The sequence below is a fragment of the Myxine glutinosa genome, chromosome 1 (genome assembly GCF_964187855.1).
Source record: "Myxine glutinosa chromosome 1, kmMyxGlut1.1, whole genome shotgun sequence".
Taxonomy (NCBI): Eukaryota; Metazoa; Chordata; class Myxini; order Myxiniformes; family Myxinidae; genus Myxine; species Myxine glutinosa.
This window is the reverse complement of record NC_136261.1, coordinates 297273167-297299263: the sequence shown is the minus strand read 5'-3', so window position 1 is coordinate 297299263 and position 26097 is coordinate 297273167. Positions and strand designations below refer to the sequence as shown.

Genomic DNA, 26097 nt, shown 5'->3' with positions numbered 1-26097 from the left:
CATTTCAACAAATAATTAAGTATAATTAATAAGAAAATGTATAAATTTACAATATTTTGTTGATCTGTACAAGTCGTTGCACTTAATTTTGCTGTCTTTTGAAGAATTTGATCTAATTATGATAATCTCCTTCGTCGAACATGAACGCTCCAGATTTGACAACAAATGTCGAGTCAATGGGTCAAAAGGAAAATGCAGCCTCAGGAGTTGCTGGAGCAGAATATGGAAGATTGCCGAGGATTGAGGGTCAGGAAAGGCGAGACTTAGTCACCGTGGAATTTTTTCACTGCGGGGCAGGGCGAGGCAGGTAAGGCAGGCTAGGAACGTGTGGTCTACTCAACATCCACGACGTGATTGTACACTTTCCATGCGGCCGCTTGATGTATTTAAAGCCCCTGGGTTAACTTTATCGAAATCAAAGAGCTTTTCTCTCCAGCTACTGCGGTGCAGCAACTCAGGCGATTGTTAACTCAGCAAGAATAAGCGTGATGGTGAGAAGTATGGAGTTGTAGGTCATATCCTGCTATATAAGTTCTTTCATTTATATGCATGAGTTTAAGACTTAAAAAATAAATCCAATAAGGAATGCTCAAAATGGAAGAATATGGTATTGGAATACTCTTATGGCTTCGCTAGTTTGATCCTCTGATCTAATTTGACCTGGTCTGAAAATCCGATCTGGACTGGCTCAGTGGTGTATATATATACTCGAATGGTATGCTCATCTTTGACTTATCTAATATGGAGTGTTGTATCATAGAGTATGCTCTACTACTCTCTTTTGTACAGACATAAATACCTTTGGTGTACTGCAGGACAGCCGAGCGGTTTGCATGTGAGCTGTCTCGCCTGGTTCGAATCTCGGATAATCTGTAAACTGCAGACATCCCCGTGTATTGCAGACAGGCCAATTCATCAATGAATTGGCGTGTTTGATGAATTGGCCTGTCTGCAAAACAGATGCATGTAAACCTGGGTGTTGCATCTGTTAAAATTAGTTGGTGGACCTTAACGGTCTCACGGTGTCCCTTTCTCAATAGTAGGCCTGTCACCATGAACAAATTACAATGTCCTGCCTGGACCGTGGGTAGCACGTGGTCCGATCTTCTTGGAGAATGCTTGACGCCAGGTTATCCTGCTTGTTATCTTTGAATGTGGTTGCTGTCTGAGTACCAGCAACTGTACGATAAACAAATCGGCCAGGTAGTTTGTACGTTTCATGGACTAAACAGTGCTTTTTGGATATGATGGTCAACCAATTGATGTACCCTGGGTAAATCCCTCCCAGTCAACAGCATTCCACTTGTCCTTGGATGCCGCAATCTTTCTGTTCCATCAAGACATGGAGAGTGATGTTGAGAAGTTCAGCGGATGCATTTGCTGCAAGTGCTACTTAATCCCTTCATGGCAAGACTGAGAGGTTCTTTGTCACCTTTCTTTTGATGGAGCACCTGAGACAGCTTTTCAGACCTGACATCTCACTACGGGAGTCTTTTCATTAATGGAAACTTAGGAAACCGCTTAGTTGCAACTTATTTGCCAACATAAGCCAGCAGTATATATTTGATCAATAAACTCATTATGTATTATATCATGGATATTTTAGCAGTCATGGGATTTTCTGTACATAACTGCTGTGTGTAACAATCTTAAGTTAAAGTAGTATCAGTGGTCCCTCAAATAGAATCGATACCGTTTCAAACACCAGTCGATAATGCAACAGCAGAAACTACGCGGCATCAAGGTTGGTGAACCACCCTCTGCGGTTGAACTAACCCGGATAGCATCGCAGCCTTAAGTTCCTTATAACTGACATGGTTTTCTAAGAAGCTTGTGGGGCCTTGGCCGATGGTGAACTTGACTCTTTTCTTCTAACAAATCTATTTCTCCCACCCTCCTGACCCCCAGTTTGCCACTTCATACCTTCCGTTGCTTGGTGTGCTCGTATTCAGCGACCTCCTTCATCAAAGCAGAGCATCTCATGATAAGAAATGTGAAAATGAGCTAAAAAAGATGCTGAACCACTTTTTAATGCGGAGCGCCATAGAAAAAGTCTCCAGTGACTACGTAAGTGAAGCCAACGCATTTATCGATTATGACGCCGTGTACGAAAATCTACATTTGAAATTCAAAACAGTTGATTTCTCGAACAGGTCAACTTTTCCATTGGCTTTCTTTAACTTCTCCAAGTACCTGCATTGGAATGTATGAAAAATGATGCTAAAAAGTTCATTATTTATCTTGATGTTTATTAGGAAAGTCATGAAAGTTCGTGCAGCAATTTTATTCACATAATTGATTTATTAAATTGGACAATTTATTCACACTGAGACATTCTTTCAGAGGCTTGTATTTACTTGAAAGAAGTTTGGTTGTCTTTTGGAGTGTTCGACATGTACAGTCACGTGAAAAAGTAAGTACACCCCATGTAAAGTTTTGACTTTTTCAACATATTTCAACATACATCTATTTGATCTTCATTTCAACAATATTGATAGATAAAGGTGATATAATATAACAAATATCATGAAACATTTACATTTTGTAGTCCATTGTATAATTTAAATAAACATAAATGCAAATTTCGCATGTGGAAAAAGTAAGTACACCCCTACGTTTATCACTACTTCAAATACCTAAAATTAGAATCAGGTGCACCAGCTCAGGTGCAAATGATTAGAACATCATTACAGAGGATCTTGGAGGAACCTGTCTTATTTAAACCTCAGACATTTCGTTTGGTTTGCTCTTTGTTGTTGAAGTGTGCGGCGTCACCATGCATAGATCAAAAGAGCTCTCTGAGGCCTTCAGAAAGAAGGTTGTAGATGCCTACGAGTCTGTGAATGGATTTAAAAAGATCTCCAAACAATTTAAAATCAATCATTCGACTATCCGAAAGATCATCTACAAGTGGAGAAGATTCCAAACAACTGCCAACTTGTTCAGGCCAGGCCGCCCCAGCAAGTTCAGCCTGAGAGCAGACCGCAAGATGCTGAAATAAGTCTCTAAGAACCCCAGAATGTCATCACGGGACTCACAGGTAGCTCTTGCCACTGTTGTTGTCAAAGTGCACGAGTCTACCATTAGAAAGAGGCTGCACAAATTTGATCTACATGGGAGGTGTGCCAGGAGGAAACCTTTGCTGTCCAGAAAGAACATCAGGGCAAGACTAAAGTTTGCCAATGAACACCTAGGAAAAGACCAGCACTTCTGGAACAATGTGCTCTGGACAGATGAGTCAAAGGTAGAGCTATTTGGCCACAGTACCAGAAGACATGTTTGGCGAAAACCAAAGACAGCATTTGACCACAAGAACCTGATACCAACTGTAAAGCATGGTGGCGGAAATATTATGGTTTGGGGCAGCTTTGCTGCATCAGGGCCTGGGCAGCTCACCATCATAGAATCCACGAGGAATTCTTCATTGTACCAGAGGGTGCTTGAGGATAATGTGAGGCCATCTGTCGGAAAGTTGAAGCTCAACCGAAGGTGGACCTTGCAACATGACAATGACCCTAAACATACCAGTAAATCCACCAAGGAATGGCTGAAAAGAAAGAAATGGAGGGTTCTGGAATGGCCAAGTCAAAGCCCGGATCTAAATCCCATCGAGATGTTGTGGGGGGATTTGAAACGAGCTGTGCATGCAAGAAACCCCTCAAACATCACCCAGCTGAAAGAAGTCTGCATGGAGGAGTGGGCAAAAATTTCTCCCAGTCGATGTCAGAGACTGGTAGACAGTTATAAGAAACGCCTACTTGAGGTTGTTTCTGCCAAAGGGGGCAACTTTTTCCACATGCGAAATTTGCATTTATGTTTATTTAAATTATACAATGGACTACAAAATGTAAATGTTTCATGATATTTGTTATATTTTATCACCTTTATCTATCAATATTGTTGAAATGAAGATCAAATAGCTATGTTGAAATATGTTGAAAAAGTCAAAACTTTACATGGGTGTACTTACTTTTTCACCTGACTGTACATACATACATACATACATGCATGCAGACGGACAAACACTGTTCTAGACGGCTCTGCCCGACGGGCATTTTTTTTTTTTTTTGCATGCAGAATCGAGGCTCGTGAAAGAGCTAGCATTTATCACAGAAACAAATCAAACAGACAAACAAACAAAGTCGATAAAAAGGGGAGCAGTAGACAAGATGGGGAGAGAAGGGGAAGCACATAAACACAACATTTGAGAGCAGGGACATCGGGAATGTGTGGGAGGGAGAGGGCTTGGGGGGAGGTGGCATGGGAAGGGGGATGGGGGTTGGGAGAAGTATAAACGCAAGGACACCAAGGACTTCCAGGAAAGAAGTTGGTATTTCAAAAAAGTGGATTTGGGGTGAAATTAGCGGGGGTAGAAAAGATCAAGGTTTTGGATGGGGGAAGATAAGAGATGGTGGTGAACAGCTGTTTTAAAGACATGGAGGGAGGAGTGGGATTGAAGAGAGTGAGGGAGTTTGTTCCAGAGGCGGGAGAAAAGAGGAATGAAGGAGTGAAGGTGAGCAGAGAGTCTTGATTTTGGAAGTTTAACCATAAGAGGGTTGCAGGCATATCTTGTGCGACCTGTAGGAATATTTGGGGGACAGAGCCCAGAGAGAGCTGGAGGCGCAAGGCCGGAGAGGAGTCGGTAGAAGACAGAAAGACCACTAACCTGCCTGCGGTGAGTAAGTGAAAGGCCCTCGGAGGTAGCGTCATCGCGGGAGATTCCAATGATTCTGAACGCTTTGGTTTGAACAGCGTGAAGACAAGCTAGGTGTGAGGCAGGAGCACCAGCCCAGAGGGGAGAGCAGTATTCCATTGAGCTGCGGATGAAAGCCTTGTATGTGGTGAGGAGCTCAGGTGTGCCAAGGAAGGACTTCGCACGACGGAGGATGCCCAGTCAGCGACTGGCTTTGGAGGCCAGATTTGAAATGTGGTTTTCCCAGGAAAGATCATGGCAGATAGTGAGATCCAAAAGCTTGAGTGACAGAACTTCTTGGAGAGGATTATTCAGAAAGTGGATGGGAGGGTTGTCCAGTCGGTCTTTTCGGAGAGACATCGTAAGTGTGTGAGATTTGTCAGGATTGAAAGACATGTTCCACTTGTTTGCCCAGTCTGTGATTTTGTCCAGGTCTGCAGAGAGTGAGGAGGCTGCAGACTGCCGATCTGAGGGATGAGGAATGGAGCGGCAGAGAGTGGAGTCATCAGCAAAGAGATAGAGAGGATTTTCAAGAGTCGGAGAGATCATTGATGAAGACCAGAAAAAGCACAGGGCCCAGAACACTGCCTTGGGGAACTCCAGGTTGAACAGGAAGAGGAGATGAGAGAAAACCATTCAGGGCCACACGTTGACTACGACTAGAGAGGAAGTCCGCCAGCCATGCGTGGAGATTTCCATGGATACCAAAGGAGGAGAGTTTGGTGAGCAGAGCGGGGTGCCAGACCGTATCGAAGACACGTGATATGTCAAGGGAGGCAGCTCTAATTTCCTGTTTGGCATTGAGGAGCTCCATCCATTGTTGAGACAGCAGAAGCAGCATGTCCAGAGTAGAGTGACCTGGTCTGAAACCAAATTGATGATCAGAGATCAAGCCATTGGAGAAGAGGAAAGATTTCATATCTGAAACAATGATGGATTCCATGACTTTGCTGATAATTGGGAGAAGGCTGATTGGTCTGTAGTTGCTAGGATCTGTTTTTGCACCTTTTTTGTGTAAAGCGGTGATGTTGGCTGATTTCCAAGCAGATGGCAGATGACCTTGAGCAAAAGAGAGGGTGAAGAGAACAGAGAGAGGGAATGAAAGAGCGGAAGAACAGGATTTTAGGACCCGTGGGCTGATGCCGTCAGGTCCAGTTGCAGAATCAGTCGAGGGTTGACAGAAACTTTTCCACCTTGTCAGGAGGGAAGAACACAGAGTCCAGGGGCAGCTGGGTATGATTGGGTACGGTGGGTACAGATAGGGATGGGTTTGGGACACAAGATTTAGAGGCAAACACAGAGTTGAGGCATTCAGCTTTTTCACGTGCGGAGTCAGCTGTGTAGCCGTTTGAGGTAAGCGAGGGGATGGAGGGGGAACAAACACCAGAAACAGATTTGACCAGACGCCACCAGGATTTGGAAGAGGGAGACAGATAAGAGGGACCTTTATTTGGAAGAGGGACCTTTATCTATCAATATTGTTGAAATGAAGATCAAATAGCTGTATGTTGAAATACGCTACTCACAATAAGTTAGGGATATTGGCAGGTTCTTCGGTGTGGTTGATTTTGTGTATTAATTATGTTGAAAAACGTTGTTGGTCCTAATTCTATGGTTATTAATGAGTGTGAAAAAACACAGCATTCTTGATTTCAATACCCTAACCTGAACCCCTCCAAAAAAAAAAAATACTCCTGCAATATCCCTAACTTATTGTGAGTAGTGTATGTTGAAAAAGTCAAAACTTTACATGGGGTGTACTTACCTTTTCACGTGACTGTATTTATGTAAAAGTATTTACCTCCACCAACGAAGGTGGACAGAGGTTAATGTTTTCACCCCTGTCTGTTTGTCTGTTCTGTCTGTGAATAGGATATCTCAAAAATTGCCCATGGATTCGGACAAAATTTGGTGGAGACGTTGTGTATGTAACTAGGACGAAATTATTAGATTTTGGTAAAGAACCGGATCAGGATCTGAGAATTTAAAAAATGATTGATAGATTGGGCCAAAAACGATATATAGCAAGGTATCTCAAAAAGTTGTGGATAGATTCGGACGAAACTTGGTGGACAGGTTGGGTGTGTGAAAAGGAAGAATTGATTTTCAATTTTGGTGAAGATCCGAATTCGGATCCGGATCAGAGAATTTTTAAGTGATTCTTCACCATTGAGCGATCGGGCTAAAACTGATATGCAATGCGATGTCTCAAAAAGTTAGGGACGGATTCCGCCGAAACTAGGTGGATGAGTATGGTAGGCCGAGAACAAGCCGATTCGATTTTGGTTCAGGTTCAGATCCAGATCTACCCGGTCAGTGGGATACAAAATGTAAAACTGTTCAGCCTGTTGGAGTTATGCTCTCTACCGATTGCTGTTCTTTGGAGTTGGCACATGTTTTTTCGGATAATGTTTGGTCCAATATGAGGACAAGTAATTGGGCCATGTTATACTCGGATGTGCAACTTTTTCTACGTGTCCATCAGACTGTCCCAGATATAACAAAAAAATGCTTTGCTTTGACATCTCCACAATATCTTGGGGCAAATTGTCTTTGTGGTATATTTCACGAGTTGTTTCCTCTGTACAGCAGTTCGACTTGCTCTGCAATGAACATTAAATTAAACAACCAAAACCACGGTGCAAGAAATCCTGTAGGATTCCGATAAATAGGAAACACGAACGACATAAATGCAGAGTGAGCATATTTGAACATGGAGCCAATTTAGCTTTGAGTGACCAAAACTGACTGTCCTGGAAATTAGACTGTGAACAAAGATACGCCACCAAGTAAATTTCCAAATATTTTGTTTTGTATCAGATGCTTAGATCTATTTTCTTTTTTATGTTGAAGGCTCCAGTCATGGACTCCAGTGCCTTCCAAAAGTATTCACAACCCTTGACTTTTTCACATTATGTTGTGTTACAGCTTGAATTTAAAATGCATTAAATTTAGATTTATTGTCACTGATCTACCCATAATACCCCATAATATCAAAGTGGACATTTTTATTTTTTGAATTTTTCACAAATAAATTAAAAGTGTAAACCTGAAATGTCTTGGGTCAATAAGTATTCAACCCCTTTGCTATGACACTCCAAATTGAGCTCAGGTGCATCCAACAATTTCCTTTGATCATCCTTGAAATGTCTATATCTGGTGTTGGCTTAGCGGTTAGGGTGCCGGCTTGGGATCCTATGATCCTGAGTTCGAATCCCGGTCGATCGCTGAATTAACGCCAGGGGGGTTGACTCAGCTTGTCATCCTTCCGAGGTCGGCAAATTGAGTACCAGCTTGCTGGGATGAATGATCCCGGTGTGTACCCCGGTTTAGAATAGGTACACTGTATCCCTGCGCATCACAAGAGGCGACCAAGGGTTGGCGTCAGGAAGGGCATCCGGCCATAAAAACATTGCCTCAAACACGGAACCATGATTGTCATGGGATCCGCAAGGCTAACCCCTGCTCTAGTGGGGAAAATGGCCTTAAAAAACGATCATTCATTCATTCATCCTTGAGATGTCTCTACAACTTGATTGGAGTCCACCTGTGGCCAATTCAATTGATTGGACATGATTTGGAAAGAAACACCTTTCTTTATAAGGTCCCATAGTTCACAGAGCATGCCAGAGAAGAAACTCTACCATGAAGTCCAAGGAACTGCCCGCAGAAATCTGAGATAGAATTGTGAGGAGGCATTGATCTGAGAAAGGGTATAAAACAATTTCTTGAGTATTTAAATTTCCCAAGAGCACAGTGAGCTCCATCATTAGGAAATGGAAAGATTATGGAACTACCCAGACTCTTCCTAGAACTGGCCATCTGACAAAACTGAGCATACCAGGCAAGAAGGACCTTGGTCAAGGGAGGTGACCACAAACCCAATGACCACTCTGACAGAACTACAGAGTTCCTTGGCTGAGATGTGAGAACCTGCCGGAAGGACAACAGTCTCTGCAGCACTTCAAAGATCTAGGCTTTATGTGAAAGTGGCCTGAGTGAAACCATTCCTGAGAAAAAGGTACATGACAGCATGCCTGGCATTTGCAAAAAGGCACATGAAAGACTCGGAGCATGAGGCAAAATATTCTGTGATCTGATGAGACGAAAATTGAACCCTTTGGCCTGAATGCAAAGCTCTATGTCTGATGGAAACCGAGCACAGCACATAACCCATCGAACACCATCCCTACCGGGAAGGATGGTGGTGGCATCATCATGTTATGGGGATGCTTTTCAGTGGCAGGGACTGGGAGACTTGTAAGGATAGAGGGAACATTGAATGGAGCCAAAATCCTTGAGAAGACCTGCTTCAGAGTGCAAAAGACCTTAGACTATGGTGAATATTTCCAACAGGACAATCACCCCAAGCATAGAGCCAAAGCAACACTAGAATGGCTTCAGAACAAGAATGTGAAAGTCCTTGAGTGGCCCAGTCTAAGCCCAGACCTGAATCCCATTTAGAATCTGTGGAAAGAGTTGAAGTTCACCGACACTCCCCATCGAACCTGACGGAGCTTGAGCAAATCTAAAAAGAAGAATGGGAGAAACTTCCCAAATCCAGATGTGCAAAGCTGATGCAGACATACCCAAGAAGACTCGAAGCTGTAATCACTACCAAAGGTGCTTCTACGAAGTATTGGATACTTATGTTAAGGTTATGTAAAGGGGGTTGAATACTTATGTAAAGTAGATATTTCTGTATTTCATTTTTAATTATTTTGTAAAAAATTCTAAATAAAAGTTTCCACTTTTGCATTATGGGGTATTATGTGTAAATGAGTGACAAACAATGTCGATTTAATTCATTTTAAATTCAGGTTGTAACGCAACAAAATATGAAAAATGACAAGAGGTGTGAATACTTTCTGAAGGCACCTTGTATGTTTGTCTGCCTTTGAACAGGATATCGCAAAAGGTTATGGACAAATTTGGACGACACTTTGTGGACAGGTAGTGCATGTTGACAAGGATGAAATGAATAGATTTGGTGAAGATTTGAATCCGGATCGGGATTAGAGAATTTTTAAAGTGATTCTTCACCATTAATTGATAGGGCTAAAAACGATATATAGTATGATATCTCAAGAAGTTATGGATGACTTATGACAACACATGGTGGATGAGTTGGTTAGGTGACAAGAACAAGCGGATTAGATTTTGTTTAAGGTTCAGATCCAGATCCAGATCCAGCCTGTCAGTGGGACACAAAATGTAAAGGTCAGCCTGGCGGAAGTATGCTCTCTACCGAGTGCCATTCCAGTTAGTACTGTGAAATTAACTTTACATTTGCTGCCCTGAAATCAAACATTTTGGATTAATATGCCTCTTTTTCTACAGACACACAGAACCCTTGTTTTACTCCGATATGCAATCGCCAAACACTGTTAATGAATATGTACGTACATAAAGTGCCTTCAGGAAGTATTCAGACCCCTTGACTTTTTCACATTTTCTTGCGTTACAGCCTGAATTTAAAATGGATTGAATTGAGATTTTTGGTCACTGATCGACAGATCAAATGTCAAAGTGGAATTCAAATGATAATGTCAAAAGTGTCAAAGTGGAAATGTCAACAAATTGCAAATGTCAAAGTATTCAAAAAATGTCAAAATGTCCCATAATGTCAAAGTGGAATTCTTTTTCAGAAAATTTGACAAAATAATTACACATGAACTGCAGAGAAATCCAATTGACACAAGTATTCAACCCTCTGGGTCATTACTTTGTAGAAGCACCTTTGGCAGCGCTTACAGCCTAGAGTCTTATTGGGTATATCTGTATCAGGTTTGCACATCTGGATTTGGGGAGTTTCTCCTATACTTCCTTGCAGATTTGCTCAAGTTCTTTCAAGTTGGATGAGGAGCGTCGTGAACAGAAATATTCAAGTCTTTCCACAGATTATCAATGGAATTCAAGTCTGGGCTTTGGCTGGGCCACTCAATGACTTTCATGTTCTTGTTCTGAAGCCATGCCATTGTTGCTTTGGCTGTATGCTTGGGGTCATTGTCCTGTTGGAACGAAATCTTCGCCGCAATCCAAGGCCTCTTTTCTCTCTGAAGCAGGTTCTCCTCAAGGATTTGCCTGTATTTGGCTCCATTCTTTGTTCTCTCTATCCTTACAAGTCGCGCAGCCCTGCTGCTGAAAAGCATCCCCATAGCTTGATGCTGCCACCACCATGCTTCACCGTAGGGATGGTGTTAGGTGGGTGATGAGCTGTGCACAGTTTCCAGCAGATGTAGTGCTTTGCATTTAGGCCAAAGAGTTCAATTTTCGTCTCATCAGACCACAGAATATTTAGCCTCATGCTCTGTGTCTTTCTCATGACTTTTTGCAAACCCCAGGCATGCTGTCATGTGCCTTTTTCTCAGAAGTGGCTTCCATCTGGTCACTCTCACATAAAGCCTACATTTGTGAAGTGCTGCAGAGACTGTTGTTCTTCCGGCAGGTTCTCCCATCTCGGCCAAGGAACTCTGTAGTTGTCAGAGTGGGTCATTGGGTTATTGGACACCTCCCTGACCAAGGATCTTCTTGCTCGATTGCTCAGTTTAGTTGGACGGACAGCTCCAGGAAGAGTCTGAGTAGTTCCATATCTTTTCCATTTCCTAACGATGGAGCTCACTGTGCTCTTGGGAACTTTGAACACTCCACAAATTATTTTATACCCTTCCGCAGGTCTATGCCTCCTTAAAATTATATCTCGGAGTTATACGGACAGTTCCTTGGACTTCATGGTAGAGTTTCTGCTCTGACATTCACTGTCAACTGTGGACTTTATATAGAAAGTTGTGTTTCCCTCTAAATCATATCCAATCAATTGAATTGTCCACAAGTGGACTCCAATCAAGTTGTAGAGACATCTTAAGGATGATCAAAGGAAATTGGATGCATCTGGACTCAATTTGGAGTGTCATAGCATAGGGGTTGAATACACTATTGACTCAAGACATTTTAGCTTTTCATTTTTTTACTATTTTGTAAAAGTTTCTAAAAAAAACTCCACTTTGACATTATGGGGTATTATGTGGAGATGAGTGACATAAAAGATCAATATAATCCATTTTAAATTCAGGCTGAAACACAACAAAATTTGAAAGAGTGAAGGGGTGTGAATACTTTCTGAAGGCACTATATGAACTGGATGTGGTGAAAAAATGTTACAAACCACACTTTTGAAAGGAAATGAGTCATGCCTGATAATGCAATGTTGTCCCCATTGCTACGATGGTGACCGACTTGAAAAGTTAAATCAGCTTATGATAAAAAATTAGAAAAATAAAATACTGAAGTGTTCATGGTCATAAAGTTTTTTTAAAAGCAAAATTGAAAGAATTAAATGAGTATTGGAAATAATTATGGAAAAAGAAGAAATAATATATGATAGAATCGCATCTCATATCTATCTATAATTCCAGTAATCTCTGTGTGTGTGTGTGTGTGTGTGTGTGTTTGTCTGTGACCGCTGTTTCTCGACAACTACCAGTCCGATATACTTGAAACTTGCCAGGTATATTGCTGGGGACCCGAGGATGTGCCTTTTCAAGGTTTCATATTAATCGGAGAAGTAGTTACCGAGCTATGGCGATTTCTTTACCAAACTCCGCAAGCCGTTCGCTTTGGACCAAACCATTTCATGTAAATAGAGGGGGGGGGGGGGGGGTTCTGTGGTCGTTGCGAATGGACCAAACCATTTCATGTAAATAGAGGGGGGGGGGGTTCTGTGGTCGTTACTGCCACGTGGTTTCAAAGTTTTTTTTTGTTGTTGTTGTTTGCACGCATGCTTTTTTGCACGCACGTACGGGCACCCACGTACGGGCACATCCTAGTATCTATAATTCCAGTAATCTCTGTGTGTATGTGTGTGTGTGTGTCGTTTGTCTGTGACCGCTGTTTCTCGACAACCACGGGTCCGATATACTTGAAACTTGCCAGGTATATTGCTGGGGACCCGAGGATGTGCCTTTTCAAGGTTTCATATTAATCGGAGAAGTAGTTACCGAGCTATGGCGATTTATTTACCAAACTCCGCAAGCCGTTCGCTTTGGCTTTGCGAATGGACCAAACCATTTCATGTAAATAGAAGGGGGGGATTGTCACCGTACTCGCAAGCCGTTCGCTTTGGCTTTGCGAATGGACCAAACCATTTCATGTAAATAGAGGGGGGGGGGGGGGGGATTGTCACCGTACTCGCAAGCCGTTCGCTTTGGCTTTGCGAATGGACCAAACCATTTCATGTAAATAGAGGGGGGGGATATAATTTTAGATATATATATATAGTACGGGCATGCCCTAGTATATGTAACTAGAACAGCACTCGGTAGAGCGCATACTTCCGGCAGGTTGAACAGTTTACGTTTTGTAGCCACTAATAGGCCAGATCTGGATTCAGGCCCGAATCAAAATCAAATTGGCTCGTTATTGTCGCCTAATCAACTCATCCACTAAGTTTTGTCATAATCAGTCCACAATGTTTTGAAATATCGTGCTATATATCGTTTTGGCCATATCACTCAATGGTGAAGAATCACGATCCAGATTCAGATCTTTATCAAAATCGAATAATTTCGTTCTTGTCACATACCCATCCTCTCCAGCAAATTTCGGCCGAATCTGTTTCCAACTTTATGAGATATCCTGTTCACAAACAAACAAACAGACAGGGGTGAAAACATAACCTATGTCCACCTTCGGTGATGGAGGTAATCATGAATTCCTCCATAATACAGTCATTAGTTGTTGTAGTGCACTGTGATTGGTTGTCATGCAAGTTGTCATGCAATCAAAGTGCCACCTCTGCAGAAGGACTATAACACAGTGGTGAGCAGGGGTGTCCTGGGAATTGGCCCATGGGGCAAGTTCCCCAAATCTATTTTATCCACTTGGACTATGATAGACCAAAAATTACCTGGCTCGTATAAACAAGAAAAGTATGTAAATCTCATCATGAAAGATGCGTATCAGTGCTTAGACTTTGTCATGTTTCCAACCATTAAAACATGGTGTAAGAAGTGCTTACTCTCCCAGTGAGTAGCTGCAGTTGTGAAAGATCATGAAGTGCATAAAGACATCTAGATACATGCCTGAGAAGTACAATGGGAGAACAGACTATAGAACCTTGCGATGCTTATGAATGGAAAAAGTTGCGCTGGAATCTGTGTCGGAGGATGCCATCATTGAGCGCTTTGCAATGATGCACAGCAGACGGTCCACACTGACACTTCCCCCAAAAAAGTAAAGGTGATATTTGAAATGTTCAATAGCCGATGTAAAATGTAAGTTTGTGCTTTTACAGAATCAAGAAGAGTTTGCAAATTTTATTCATCGTTTGAATTCACAAAGGTTGAACTTGAAATAGGCCTTATTCAAAATACAAAAAAGTGCTGTTATTTTTCCACACGTTCCACTGTGCTAAATGTTTTATTGGGGGAGGTGGGATTTGAAGCTTGAAGGCCCCAATTTTTGGAAGCTAGTGACACCTCTGGTGGTGATATCATGGTCGTGTGGTGAATACTATGGCTTCCTGGAAGGTAATATCATAGGACAAGCATATATATATATATATATATGTATCAAAGTCATAGCTAGTGAAGGCTGCTCCACGGGGCAGATTAGTCTCTGCAAGAGCTGTATGCAAGACTTTGAAGAGGATATCACAAAACTGGTATTAGAGTATAAACAATGGAAGTGGTCAAGGAAGAAAACTCAAAGTGTTCAAAAGTAATGTTAAGTATGTAATAGAGAGGAGAGGCAAAGTTAGGAAAGGCGTTCATGCAGCTACACATCCATAAAGGTAACGTTGCAGTCACCTGTATCTTACTTTTCTTGAAGAAACGTTAACACATGCACTTTTAGCTACAGTAGGTTATTTGCCAGATCGTTATTGCATCTTCATCTTCTTGTTCCTGCCTAGTTCTACCTGTGAGATACTAGAATGACAGTTTATAGCTAGGCCGAGAATCAAGGCGAGTGCGCATAACTCTAGGCTACCCTGCCAGCCCTTAACATAATAGCAAGGCAATAAAAAAAAAAAAAGAGGGAAAAAGAGTGGATTACTTTAATGTAACAGTAATTATATATATATATATGAAGAACTTCCAGAGCAATCACATTGAATGTGATCATCTTGTACTCTCTGCTTCTTTTCTGAGAGCATGCATTGATAGATTGAAAAATTAATGGCCTGGCAGAGTGACGAGGAGGTCAAAGAACTGCTGCTATTGTAGTTTTGGCCCTGACAATAATATGCACACCTAGCTGGATTTATTCATGATAAATTGTACATTTTGTGCTGAGATTGAAGAAGGGGTTTAATTGACGCATAAATATAAGAAATTTGAAGCAATATCCCTGCATGCTGCAAACATTCCTCTCCCATAATGGGGCTTTAAAGTCCTCTTTAGATAATATCATGGTCTTTATCTTCAAGAAGTATTGGGCGATTGCAAAGTAAACCTCTGAGAACTTCTCCACTAGCTCAGCTTGTAACACGTCACATGAAGCTCTTAGCAGCCAGGTAGGCCAACATAGTGGACTATTTAAAATGTATATCAATCGACTGAGGAGGTGTTATCCTGTTTTAGTATAGAGAAACTTATATTTGTGAAAATATTCTATACAACCTTTAAAAAATTGATATTTGCAGCTTTTCACTTTAAAATACGGTTAATTATCTTATATCAGTATTTGTTGGCGTTTTACTTTAAATCGTGCAGATGATGGCCTCTGTAGGCAAGGAATGGCCTACAGAGGCCTACAGAGGCTACACGGCAGTACGTGAGTATTGCTCTGATCCCGTGGGCGTGTTTACTTGTTTGTCTGTTTGTCGGCAGAATAGCTGGACATCGATGGCAGCGACAATCGCTAAATTTGGCACAGAGCTTCATATTTTGAATGTCTCGGACGAATTCAACTTTGGGTTCAGGAAAAAAAAAATTAAGTGAAAATTAATTCAGATATTTCCTCAACACTTTGGCCATGCGACAGTATAGGTTAGAGGCATCCAGAGTGGCACAGTGTGAGTCGGCACCTCAATGGAGTGCGTTCTAGTTTAAACTCGTACATCATGATGATGTTTGAAGCAATTAATGTATTCCAGAACAAGTTTATATGTCGACTGAATGGTTTTGGTGAAAATGAACTTTATGACGGAGACATTTGCTTGGAAACGACATAAGTAATAGCGATATGTAGATTCATCATTTTTTATGGGGATTTTCTTCTTGATAGATTTGGCAATCAATACTATTAATCAATCACGTGTCTCCTACTTGAATGTACAGTCACGTGAAAAAGTAAGTACACCCCATGTAAAGTTTTGACTTTATCAACATATTTCAACATACAGCTATTTAATCTTCATTTCAACAATATTGATAGATAAAGGTGATATAATACAACAAATATCATGAAACATTTACATTTTGTAGTCCATTGTATAATTTAAATAAACATAAATGCAAATTTAGCACGTGGAAAAAGTAAGTACACCCTTGGCTCCAATAGGTGATATTGCCCCCTTTGGCAGAAACAACCTCAAGTAGGCGTTTCTTATATCTGTCTACCAGTCTCTGACATCGACTGGGAGAAATTTTTGCCCACTCCTCCATGCAGACTTCTTTCAGCTGGGCGATGTTTGAGGGGTTTCTTGCATGCACAGCTCGTTTCAAATCCCCCCACAACATCTCGATGGGATTTAGATCCGGGCTTTGACTTGACTATTCCAGAACCCTCCATTTCTTTCTTTTCAGCCATTCCTTGGTGGATTTACTGGTATGTTTAGGGTCATTGTCATGTTGCAAGGTCCACCTTCGGTTGAGCTTCAACTTACCGACAGATGGCCTCACATTATCCTCAAGCATCCTCTGGTACAATGAAGAATTCTTGATGGATTCTATGATGGTGAGCTGCCCAGGCCCTGATGCAGCAAAGCTGCCCCAAACCATAATATTTCCACCACCATGCTTTACAGTTGGTATCAGGTTCTTGTGGTCAAATGCTGTATTTGGTTTTTGCCAAACATGTCTTCTGGTACTGTGGCCAAATAGCTCTACCTTTGACTCATCTGTCCAGAGCACATTGCTCCAGAAGTGCTGGTCTTTGCCTGGGTGTTCATTGGCAAACTTTAGTCTTGCCCTGATGTTCTTTCTGGACAGCAAAGGTTTCCTCCTGGCACACCTCCCATGGAGATCAAATTTGTGCAGCCTCTTTCTAATGGTAGACTCATGCACTTTGACATCAACAGTGGCAAGAGCTACCTGTAGGTCCTGTGATGACATTCTGGGGTTCTTAGAGACTTCTTTCAGCATCTTGCGGTCTTCTCTCGGGCTGAACTTGCTGGGGCGGCATGGCCTGAACAAGTTGGCAGTTGTTTGGAATCTTCTCCACTTGTAGATGATCTTCCGGACAGTCGAATGATTGATTTCAAATTGTTTGGAGATCTTTTTAAATCCCTTCCCAGACTCGTAGGCATCTATAACCTTCTTTCTGAAGGCCCCAGAGAGCCCTTTTGATCTAGGCATGGTGCTGCCGCACACTTCATCTACAAAGAGCAAACCAAACGAAATGTCTGAGGTTTAAATAAGACAGGTTCCTCCAAGATCCTCTTTAACGATGTTCTAATCATTTGCACATGAGCTGGTGCACCTGATTCGAATTTTAGGTATTTGAAGTAGTGATAAATGTAGGGGTGTACTTACTTTTTCCACATGCGAAATTTGCATTTATGTTTATTTAAATTATACAATGCACTACAAAATCTAAATGTTTCATGATATTTGCTATATTTACTCCCGCCAGGGAGTAATGCATTCACTCGTGTCCGTGTGTCCGTGTGTCCGTGTGTGTGTGTGTGTTCGTGTGTTTGTGAACAAGATATCAGGAAAGGTTCTGAACGGATTTGGATGAAAGTTGGTGGGATGATTGCCCTTGGGATAAGGAAGAATTGATTAGTTTTTGGTGAAGCTCAGGATATTATTCCCGATCCAGCAATTTTTTGAATGATTTTTTACCATTGGAAGATAGGGCTCATTTTTTTTTAAACATTATCTTCTATATATTCTATATTTAACATTGTGATATGAAAATAGTTTCATATGTGTTGTAAATGTAGTTTAAACTCGTGGTTATGCGTTAGAGCAGTGTATTTTTTTTAGCAGCGTCGTCTTCAATGTTCATTTTTTTTTCTTCTAATAAAGACATATGCTGTCATTTTAAAACCACCAAAGTGTGTATTAGGTTTCCCCGTTTCATAAAATGTATCGTTTGATACGTATAATGCTTTAAAGCTTTTCTTTTTTCTTTTTTTTTTAACCTCAGAAGAGATATCATTATCAACATTTAGCTCAGCGAATGTCATTCGCGGTGTCAGTATTTGATGAACTTATAAAGACAGTTCCAGATTTGTCAATAGCTGAGGTATATTAACAAACGAATAAAACAGATTTGGCAAAATTCCAACTTTAAAAAAAAAGATCGCATATTCACCCAGGGTTGTGAGAGGTTGAAGAAGAAGAAACGTCGCATAGACTTCCCAGACCAAATAAATAATTCTGGTTCTGGCTCTGCGATTTTTAGGTTTATTACTCCCGCCAGGGAGTAACGCATTCGATCGTGTCCGTCCGTGTGTGTGTGTGTGTTTGTATGTTCATGTGTTTGTAAACAAGATATCTGGAAAAGTTCTGAATGGATTTGGATGAAAGTTGGTGGGATGATTGCCCTTGGGATAAGGAAGAATTGATTAGTTTTTGGTGAAGCTCAGGATATTATTCCAGATCCAGGAATGTTTTTGGAATTTTTCTGGGAAAGATTTTTTCTGTTTTACTGCATTAAAGCTTTTAATCTTATTCTTAAATGATGTTTTTCTCCTTTAATTCCGAGATATATCAAAATTAATTCTCTGACAGTTAGGGCTTACTTTCTTTTTCATTTATTGTTTTGGGGAGAGGGGATGTTAAACAAAACGTATTATTCCAACTAAACCCACGGTGGGAGTATGCGTTCTACTGAATGGCGTTCTAGTATATCACCATTGTCTATCAATATTGTTGAAATGAAGATCAAATAGCTGTATGTTGAAATATGTTGAAAAAGTCAAAACTTTACATGGGGTGTACTTACTTTTTCACGTGACTGTATGTGCTGAAAATCAAGATAGTGGCCAGTGAGTTAACAAAGGGTGGCGGTAAAAAAACGACAAATAATAATGTAATTTCTGTTTGATGAAAGCATCAAGTCGATTGGCTGCACAGTAAGGTGATGATTGCCTGAAAATATTACATACCATCTTGGTTACTTACAAGCAAGGGTCTAGGTCGAATTTGAACCGCCATTGATTAACAATAATCATTTCGTTTTCGCTATTCCAGGTGAAAATTGACGAAGATTATGACAACACCATCATTCTCGACCCACTGCGGTTCCAGTTGATTGAAGTAAGGATAATTCTTTTTGATGCCTCACGAGCTTAGTACGGAAATTATGATATTGCGCACAATAAAACTGCCGTCTTGTGGCACAAACAGTGAATGCTGTGCCATTATGTATGCAATTTAAAGTTGACTGTCCCATTTGCATTCACATGTAAACTTTAAATAAAATCGCTTGCTACAGGTATCTCTTCCAAGAGTAGGCCTCTGGGCCATTACTATGGGCAAAGAGTACCTACTTATAAATCAAATTGTTATAATTGTGAAGCAACTGTAGGAATTTATTGAAAATTTCAATCGAAGTGAATGGAATGGAAAAGTAACTGTACGGTGTTAAGATATACAAGAATTTGCCAAAATAATTTTTGAATGACGTTAATTTGAACTAGGTCGATATGCAATGTACGCATTAAATCATTCATATGGCTGTACAGTAGTATTATTATGTCTTGATTTTGTCTTGGCAAACAGGCATCACATATGCAATGCATATGCCAGGAATTCGTCAACCTGTACATGGATGTGCTCAATTCCATGGATAACAAGGATAGGGAGCTGCGGAAACTTAGGATTGCATTTGGTAATGTTCAAGAAGCGATCAAGGGAGAGCATCGATCATGTAAAACTTCACATAACTCAAAAGGCTCAAATCAGCTTCACAAAATTCGAAAAGCTTCTAAAAAGGTTGGTTGCATTTTCCCTGACTTGCTCTGCCCGACCCTTGTTCCTGCCTAGTTCTTGTAAATGAACTATTGATTTGGTCCATTATGGTTTCTCAACCTCCATGTAATGCTGGACCTAAAACCGGATAGACTCCGACTCATTGTCACTCATCGGTGTCCCTTCTTTTGCAGCTTAAAACAAAAGGGCAGAAGGAATCCATTGTGAACAAAGCTCTTGGAGAACTTCATCACTTGCAGCGGGCATACCCTGCATCCTCAGGAAGGCAAAAGTGTTGATTGTTTGGCATAGTTGAATGATTGGTGAAGAAACTAAGGCGGAAATATACCCTGTATAACCTAACCCAGATTATGACTTTTCAAAGCATTTCTTGGTAATTTGCAAACGCCCCTTGCATGCAACAATCAATAAGTTCTCCCACTTTGTTTTATGAATGCTTATTTATTTAATTGTATTTATTTTGATCTGTGAAAGTGTCCGATGACAAATTTATTGTATCCGTAACGACTATATTATCGCTGATGAAAACTATTTATGTTTCTACGATTAGGGTAATTAAACACTTTTCCACGAACCACAAGATAAACAATTTTTTCCCACTACATTGTTTGTCTATTTATTATACGTGAAACAAGTCAATGCGGTAATGCAGTATATAAAGCTTTACTACAGATGAGCAATAACAGATAAACTATAGTATTACCTTTTCATGTTACCTCGATTAAACATATTTACAATATAAAATGTTTTCACATTGTTTTTGGTTTTTTTAAACATTTTAAAAATGTTTTTATATTTTAAACTATATTATATATCGTGCAGTTTTTATTCTCATTTTGTAAAAAGAAAACAGATCATTAATAAAGCATCACTATTTTAAAATTGTACTACATTGCCTCTGTGTATTTGAATAGTCATCAAAATTAGGTGGAGGAGGTTATTTGGACTCACAGGAACAGCAGTGGTAATCTTCCAACAATAAAACCACCAAGGTATTATTCTTCAGCAAAGAAAATGATCAAAAATGTATTGGTCCTTTATGTACGACTACTACTATTCCTACTACTACTACTACTACCGGTACTAATACTACTGCTACTATTACTGCTACTACTACAACGCTGACTACTTCAATGCCACAATTATTCCCACCTTCTCGTGGCATTAGTTTTTGGTAAGTCTCTAACCCAAATGGCTGGCTAGGCCTAACATTTGACTGAAGGCGGCAGGAATTTGGAATTTATGCAGGACAAAGCGAACTCGTATTTATTTGTCATCTTTAACCCTCTGAGTACGGATGACGTCCAGTGCCGCAACCCGCGAAAAAGTTTTGTAAGGCTAACCGCAAGACTAACCCCCGCTCTTGCAAGGAAAATGGCTTTAAAATGCCTGTTGTTTGTTGTTGTATCGACTATACCTATAAATAGATCGTCAGTACGTGGTTGTATTCCCGTAATGCCAAATTAATTCCGTGCCGGGGGTATTTTTTATCAAAAAAAAAATCCCGTACGCAAAGGGTTAACAGCTCACTTCAATTAGGACAGGTATTGGAGGGTGGAGAGTCAATCAATCAATCAATCAAAACAACATTTATTTCCTTCAATAAAAGCAACAGGACGAGGTTGAATTGCAGGAAAAGGAAAAAATGAAAAAATGAAAGAAAAAAAAATGCAGGAGAAAACTAGAACGGCACTCAGTAGAGAGAATACCGTACCTCCAATTGGTTGGCCATATCACTCAATGGTGAAGAATCACTTTAAAATTCTTCGAGTTGGATCCAGATCTTCACCAAAATTGAATAGATTCTTCCGCGTCACACACACAACCGGTCCAACAAGTTTCGTCCAAATACATCTATAACTTTTTGAGATATCCCACTTTGTATAGTTTTTGGCCCTATCTCCCAATGGTGAAGAATCACTTAAAAATTAAATAATTCTCATATCCGAATCCATACTCAGATCTTCACCAAAATTGAATCGAATCATCCTCGTCAGACGCCCAACCGGTCCACCAAGTTTCGTCCAAATCCGTCCACAACTCTTTGAGATATCCTGCTATGTATCGTTGGAGATAGATATCCTATCTCCCAATGGTGAAGAATCACTTTTAAAAATTCTAGTAGCCGGATCAGAATCCTGATATTCACCAAAATCTAATCAGTTCGTCCTTGCACATACACTACATCTCCGCCAAATTTCGTCCGAATCCGTCTACAGCTTCTTTAGATATTTTGTTCACAAACAGACAAACAGAGAGGGGTGAAAACATAACCTCCATCCACCTTTGGTGGCAGAGGTAAAGAAAAGCAAGAAGACATCTATCTATAATTCCAGTAATCTCTCTGTGTGTGTGTGTCTGTGTGTGTGTCTGTGTGTTTGTTTGTCTGTGACCGCTGTTTCTCGACAACCACGGGTCCGATATACTTGAAACTTGCCAGGTATATTGCTGGGGAGCTGAGGATGTGCCTTTTCAAGGTTTCATATTAATCGGAGAAGTAGTTACCGAGCTATTAGTAAAAGTAACGCAAGCCGTTCGCTTTGGCTTTGCGAATGAACCAAACCATTTCATGTAAATAGAGGGGGGGGGGGTTCTGTGGTCGTTACTGCCACGTGGTTTCAAAGTTTTTTTTTGTTGTTGTTGTTTGCACGCATGTTTTTTTGCACCCACGTACGGGCACGCCCTAGTTTAAATAAATAGCTGAAGTAGGCTGAATGCCAAAAAGCAAGCTTGCGGCGGGAACGCCACACACACCGATACACACACCGATACACACACCGATAAAATTCGGAAGAAAAAAAAAGAGAAAAGAGTGGCAAATGTAAAAATGTTATTTAAGAAAGGATCCAGACAGGAATTTGATGTACAGACTTATTAGTTTAACTCAGTTGTGAAGTTGGAGACGTGAATTCATGATCAGACGGGGAAATTATTTATTCATATTTGAACTATTTCTTTTTGATAAATTCAAATGAATTAAGGAAAGTCAGCATTGATTTACTAAAGGGAGGTCATGTTTAACAAATTTAGTGGAGTTCTTTGAAGCAGTTACTGATTGGGTGGATTAGGGAAGTGCAGTGGATGTAGTACATCTATACTTTCAGAAGCCATTTGACAAGGTACCACATCGAAGGTCGTTGGCGAAGGTGAGGGTTTACGGAATGGCTGGTCACGTAACTAACTGGCTTGGAAACTGCTTTAGTGATAGGAAACAAAGAGTGGCTGTGAGTGGAAAGATGTCTGCCTGTGAGGTTGAAATGATACATATGAATGGGGTACCTCAGGGATCATTACTGGGACCATTATTACAGTAAAACCTTGCTTAACACTCAGGATGCGTTCCTGGAAAAGAGAGTGATAGTCGAAAATGAGTCATTGTTCCATTGTTTATATGGAGACGCATTCCCGACAGCGTTACTACCCTCGCCAGAGGAGAGGGTATTGCATTTGAGTCCGTTTGTTTGTCTGTTTGTCCGCACAGAATAAATATGATTTTCTCTGCAACCGTTGGTCCGATTGACAGGAAATTTTCACCATAGGTGCAACTCCACCTGTATAATTTTTTTAATGATAATTATGACGTCATATGTCACGTGGTTCGGCCGCCATCTTGGAAAAATAGAAAAACTTTGCACCTCTATGTCTCGGAAAGTGCTGAATAGAAAAAATCGAGACATGGCTCATCGTAAAGAACTCTCCATGGGGAATAAAATATGTTAATGATGATGTCATAGGTGCCTCCATTATGACATCATGATTCGACAAGTACAAAACTTCAACCGATCAAGATGAAATTTCTTGAGCATAATCTAGGAATAAATTAGTTTAGAAAACAAATAATGATGACGTCATCGGTCACGTGGTTCGGCCGCCATATTTGTTTTAACACAAAAGCCTTAAAAACCACTGAAAATACATCCTGGCAAGAGTTTGCAATCTCTGATTGCTCTTTTTCTTGTTTCCCATGCATTAGCTGCACGAGTGCTTCAATGGGGCATCAGTTATAGCGCTAAAAATAATACAGATGGTAAACATATTATTTTAATCTTTTTTTAATCACACAACATCAGTAAGTACAGTATTAACACAAACATAAAATATGTACAAACATCAATTAAAAGAAGAATTGCTGTTACTCATACTCTGCTTCTACTTTGACATGGCAGAAGTGGGAGGAGGCTCATCGTGCTGCAAACCGAAGGTAGAGTAAACAGCACTGATTGGATCAGAGCATGTGCATACAGTACAAACAATGGAAGTGGGTGTGTTTACCCGGCGAGTGCTGCATGTTATGGATTTTCTTCTTTTTTTTTTCATAAAAAAATTCTTCAGGACAAAGAGCTCTATAACAAATCGCTGTTTTACGGGGCAGCGTTAAGCAAGGTATTGCTGTATTCATAATTTATATCAATAATTTTGAGACTCGAGTTAAGATTCGACTTTCTAAATTTGTAGATTACAGCAAGCTTGGAGGTGAGATATCAGTGGGTGGTGATCAGATACAGGAAAATCTTGATACAGTAACTTCATAGATTGGGCAAAAGATTGGCAGATGCGGTTTCAAAAAATTGACAGATGCCAAAAAACAAAAATATTGGGAATTTTATGCCACCTTTTACATTATTTTCCATCATCATCTCTTGTGTCCATCTTGCCTTCCTCTCCACAGTCGCTACAGGCCTTCACCACTGCACAATGCCTTCAGAAAGTATTCACATCCCTTGACTGTTTCACATTTTGTTGTATTACAGCCTGAATTTAAAATGGATTAAATTTAGATTTTTTTGTCACTGATCGACCCCATTAATGTGAAAGGGGATTTTTTTTTTCTTAGAAATTTTTACAAATTAATTAAAAATGAAAAGCTGAAATGTCTCGAGTCAATAAATATTCAACCCCATTGACACACTAAATTGAACTCAGGTACATCCACATTCCTTTGATCATCCTTGAGATGTCTCTACAACTTGCTTGGAGTTCACCTGTGGCCAATTCAATTGATTGGACATGATTTGGAAAGAAACACTCTCTCGAAATAAGGTCCCATAGTTCACAGAGCATGTCAGAGCAGAAACTCTACCATGCAGTCCAAGGAACTGTCCGTAGAAATCTGAGATAGAATTGTGAGGAGGTATAGATCTGCGGAAGGGTATAAAACAACTTCTAAAGTGTTGAAAGTTCCCAAGAGCACAGTGAGCTCCATCGTTAGGAAATGGAAAGAATATGGAACTTCCTAGAGCTGGCTGTCTGACCAAACTGAGCAACCAGGCAAGAAGGACCTTGGTCAGGGAGGTGACCAAGAACAGAATGACCACTCTGACAGAACTACAGAGTTCCTTAGCTGAGATGGGAGAACCTGCCGGAAGGACAACAGTCTCTGCAGAACTTCACAAATCTAGGCCTTATGGGAGTGTGGTCAGATGGAAGCCATTCCTAAGAAAAAGGCTTTGTATTTGCACACCAAGCACGCCTGGAGTTTGCAAAAAGACACGTGAAAGTTTGAGAGCATGATGCAAAATATTCATGAAGCATGGTGGTGGCAGCATCATTCTATGGCAATGTTTCTCATCAACAAGGACTGGGGCACTTGTCACAATAGAAGGGGAAATGGATGGAGCAAAATACAGAAAAATCCGAGAGGAAAACCTGCTGCTCTCTGCAAGAAAGCTGAAATTAGGACAGAGACATTAGGACAGACCTTTTAGCATGACAACAACCCGAAGCACACAGCCAGGGTTATACTGGAGTGGCTAAGGAACAAAAAGATAAATGTCCTTGAGTGGCCCAGTCAGAGCCTCGACTAAAATCCATTCGAAAATCTGTGGCATAACTTGAAGATTGCTGTCCATCAACGCTCGCCACGCAACTTGACCGAGATTTTTTTTTTTTCTTTGTATACAACATCGAGGCTCGTGAAAGAGCTAACATTAATCACACAAAAAGTCAAACCGACACATAAAACACAAAAATAAGGGGAGCGGCAGACAAGTTGGGGAGAGAGGGAGAAGGACACAAACACAACATTTGAGAGCAGGGACATCGGGAGAAATGTGGGAGGGGGAGGGCTTGGGGGGAGGTGGGAGAGGTATAAAACACATGAACACTGCAAGGACTTCCAGGAAAGAAGTTGGAATTTCAAAAAAAAGTGTATCTGGGGTGAATTAGTGGGGGTAGAAAAGATCAAGGTTTTGGATGGGGGAAGATAAGAGATGGTGGTGAATAGCTGTTTTAAAGACCTGGAGGGAGGAGTGGGATTGAAGGGAGTGGGGGAGTTTGTTCCAGAGGCGGGAGAAAAGGGAA

General features: G+C 40.7%; 1 protein-coding gene across 1 annotated transcript; it reads left to right on the top strand.

Moving 5' to 3' along the window:
- Positions 1-1790: 1790 nt before the first annotated feature.
- LOC144889811 (uncharacterized) lies at positions 1791-20683 on the top strand. The gene is made up of 4 exons (XM_078771010.1): positions 1791-2067; positions 19057-19122; positions 19588-19800; positions 19971-20683. The coding sequence occupies exons 1-4, from the start codon at positions 2014-2016 to the stop codon at positions 20073-20075; spliced, it is 438 nt and encodes a 145-aa protein (XP_078627136.1). The 5' UTR covers positions 1791-2013; the 3' UTR covers positions 20076-20683.
- The last annotated feature ends 5414 nt before the right edge of the window (positions 20684-26097 follow it).